Genomic DNA, 2,688 nt, shown 5'->3' with positions numbered 1-2,688 from the left:
TGATACAACTTAGTACGTTTGGTTGCTTTCTGAGATGCGACTATTTTGAAGTTGTAGCCCCCCCCGGAGAAAAACCCACCAGCCGCCACTGCTGGGACCCCAGTTTGAGAACCTCTGCTCTATCAAATATAATGATGGTTGTGCTGCTTGTTTTTTTTTTTAGTCCAGATAAATTGTATGAATAAAGATCAAGCAGCTTCACTAACTTGGATCTTAAATCCAATGAAAAATCATGTTTTAACATCAACTATTTGAATGATAAAAACAGTTTCATTCTTCACATCAGATCATATTTTTTCTGTTCTGTGTAAAAAAAAATGTAATTCTTACCTCGGTCACGATGCTGGAGGCCCCTTCAGGAGACTCAAAGTCGGATCCATTCATGCATCCAGTTGTTGAATTGAGGCCGTACTTTTCTATGGTTTCCAGATCCCAGCTCACCGGTGTGAACATTTGGCAGCTCTCATAGTTTCCTTCACTGTTCACAGGGATGGTGAGGTTTCGTTTGTGTTCATCTGTCAGGTTGGGACCACGCTCCGAGATCCAGTCYGTGTTGCAGTGGTGAGGGAAGCTCATGCCCGTGAACACCTGTCCGATCACGTCAAAAGCAACGAAAACRCTGGGGATGCACAACGCAGCCACCAAACGTTTCTGAAACAAGCCAAACTCTCCAATCTCCCTCAAGATTTCCTTAAAGTTGCTCATTTTGGGAACCTAATATCCTCCGAGTGTCACGGAGCAGCGGCAGAGCTGTCTGCAGGCGAAGCGTCCCCTCTAACAGCCACTCTCATCCTCCAGGTTAATGTTTAAACTCACAATCACTGTGGTTTTATGACCAGACAATGTGCCAACTGAGCAAAATGTGAAACATCTGGCCTTTTTTTTAAATCAACCTGACAACCAGTTGTTGCCATTTTTTGTTCAGTGAACTCAGATCAAAAACAAACATTCTAATTGTTCAAAACAGTTGTTTCAAGCTAACATGTCGACACATAAACCTGTCTTGTTAGCAGCAGTCTTGTGCTTTTCAGTGTGAGTTTGGTCGATGTCTCTGAACCACCTGCTTCTGCGAACGGCTAAAAATACACGAGGGCAAGGAACTCTACACTCTGCTGAGAAACCGAGACTCACAAATACACAACACAACATACACTGTACATTAAAGACACACACGTCGAACATTCTCCTTTGGATCGGTGGCCTGCTGTGGAAACCCCTGACAGTTTGATGCTGATTTTAAAAGACTCCAATATACTGTATATATATATATGTATGTATATTATTTTTTTATAAAAATAAAAGAAAAGACTTGTGGATTTTTGAGATTTTAGACATAAATGATCAATGGTTAATGCTTAATTTCTAAAAGTGTCATGAAAAACCATCCAGGTTTTTTTTGCCACTTCAGTAGAAAGCAGAACTTAATATCAGAATATTAGTATCTTAGCTTCTTCATCATCAGTGGCTTTTATCCCCAGGTTTTTTAAACAGATAAACAAACAAACAAACAATTACGTGATCACCTGCCGTACGGGTCACTGAGTGAAAAAAAACTGCTGAGTCATGGTTTCAGATGACAGAAAATAAAATAAACCATAGGAACCTTTGCAGGAAACAAATGAAAACAGGAGAAATTGTTTTTATTTGGTTCATTTATGCTTATTGTACAAAGCTTTTTTTCCTCTTTCAGTACAGATTTACAAATTAAAACAAAGAAAATAAAAATATTACCAGTCCACAAAATTCCACATGAAGTTCCTATATTTTGTCTTTGAGTTTGATCATTTTTAACTTTGTGAATAAAACTCATTRACACGTGTCAGCCACTGAAATGATTACATAAACATACTTATATATATWTTTCTCATCGCACTGCTCTGATTAAAACAAAATCAACACTTGTTCTACATTTCAAATGACAGAATCATCATACAACGTCCTCATCTGAATTTGTTTTAAAAAAAAGTGAATTGTTACACATTTGTTACCCGTCAGTACACTGTAAATGTCAGGCAGTGTTGATGTTATGGAGCCTCAAACAGATTTATAAAAATAAATTCTGTCATCACAGTCACCGTGTCATCAGCTGAGGRTGAAAACAGAACACTGATTAAAAATATTTCCAACAATTACTAATTAAAAGCATCAGGAATGAAATACTCACTGAGCAGTCAGGCCTCTGACTCATCGGTCCCCTCGGTGGACGTGTTCCTCAGGAGCCACTTGTTTTTGTGCTGCGTGCGTCCAAAGCCCTCGTCGTAATTCCCTTTTCGCTTGAACAGTTGTTGGTAGTGAAATATGCAGTAGAATTCACCGTTTAAAGGCGCGTAACTGTACATGCTACAAATGAGCAAATGTTAGTAACAGTCAAAACTGTAAAAAATCTTTTTATCTGTATGTTTCTGCAGGTTTTGGTGACTTTTAAAATATCTACATTTACACCATTAATTCACAACAAAGACGTCAAAAAACATTCAAAATTCAACTTGAGATTAACAGTTTATGTCATCAATTGTAGAAGTGGTTTTTTAGTGATCAGTATCTTACCTGCAGTAGAACCATCTCAGTTTRGAGAATCAGAGAGAAACCTTCCAAACAGAATCAAGCTGACGGCCGATCAGATCAATGGGCCTCATGCAAGAACCGTTCGTACGCACAGATTTGTTCTTAAATTGTGCGTACGAGTGA

The 2,688-nt window shown here is 38.4% G+C and overlaps 1 protein-coding gene across 1 annotated transcript in view; it reads right to left on the bottom strand.

Moving 5' to 3' along the window:
- Window positions 1–1,491, bottom strand: part of LOC106513374 (solute carrier family 22 member 13) — a gene marked incomplete in the record, with an annotated part of 7,748 nt that extends 6,257 nt beyond the window's left edge. The window contains 1 exon segment of the mRNA XM_014002170.1: window positions 331–1,491. Within this exon segment, the coding sequence (XP_013857624.1) occupies window positions 331–705 (375 nt within the window).
- Between the last annotated feature and the right edge of the window lie 1,197 nt (window positions 1,492–2,688).

This window comes from Austrofundulus limnaeus, unplaced genomic scaffold, assembly GCF_001266775.1.
Source record: "Austrofundulus limnaeus strain Quisiro unplaced genomic scaffold, Austrofundulus_limnaeus-1.0 Scaffold12, whole genome shotgun sequence".
Taxonomy (NCBI): Eukaryota; Metazoa; Chordata; class Actinopteri; order Cyprinodontiformes; family Rivulidae; genus Austrofundulus; species Austrofundulus limnaeus.
Note: the sequence above shows the minus strand (reverse complement) of the source record. Positions and strands in the feature narration are given on the sequence as shown.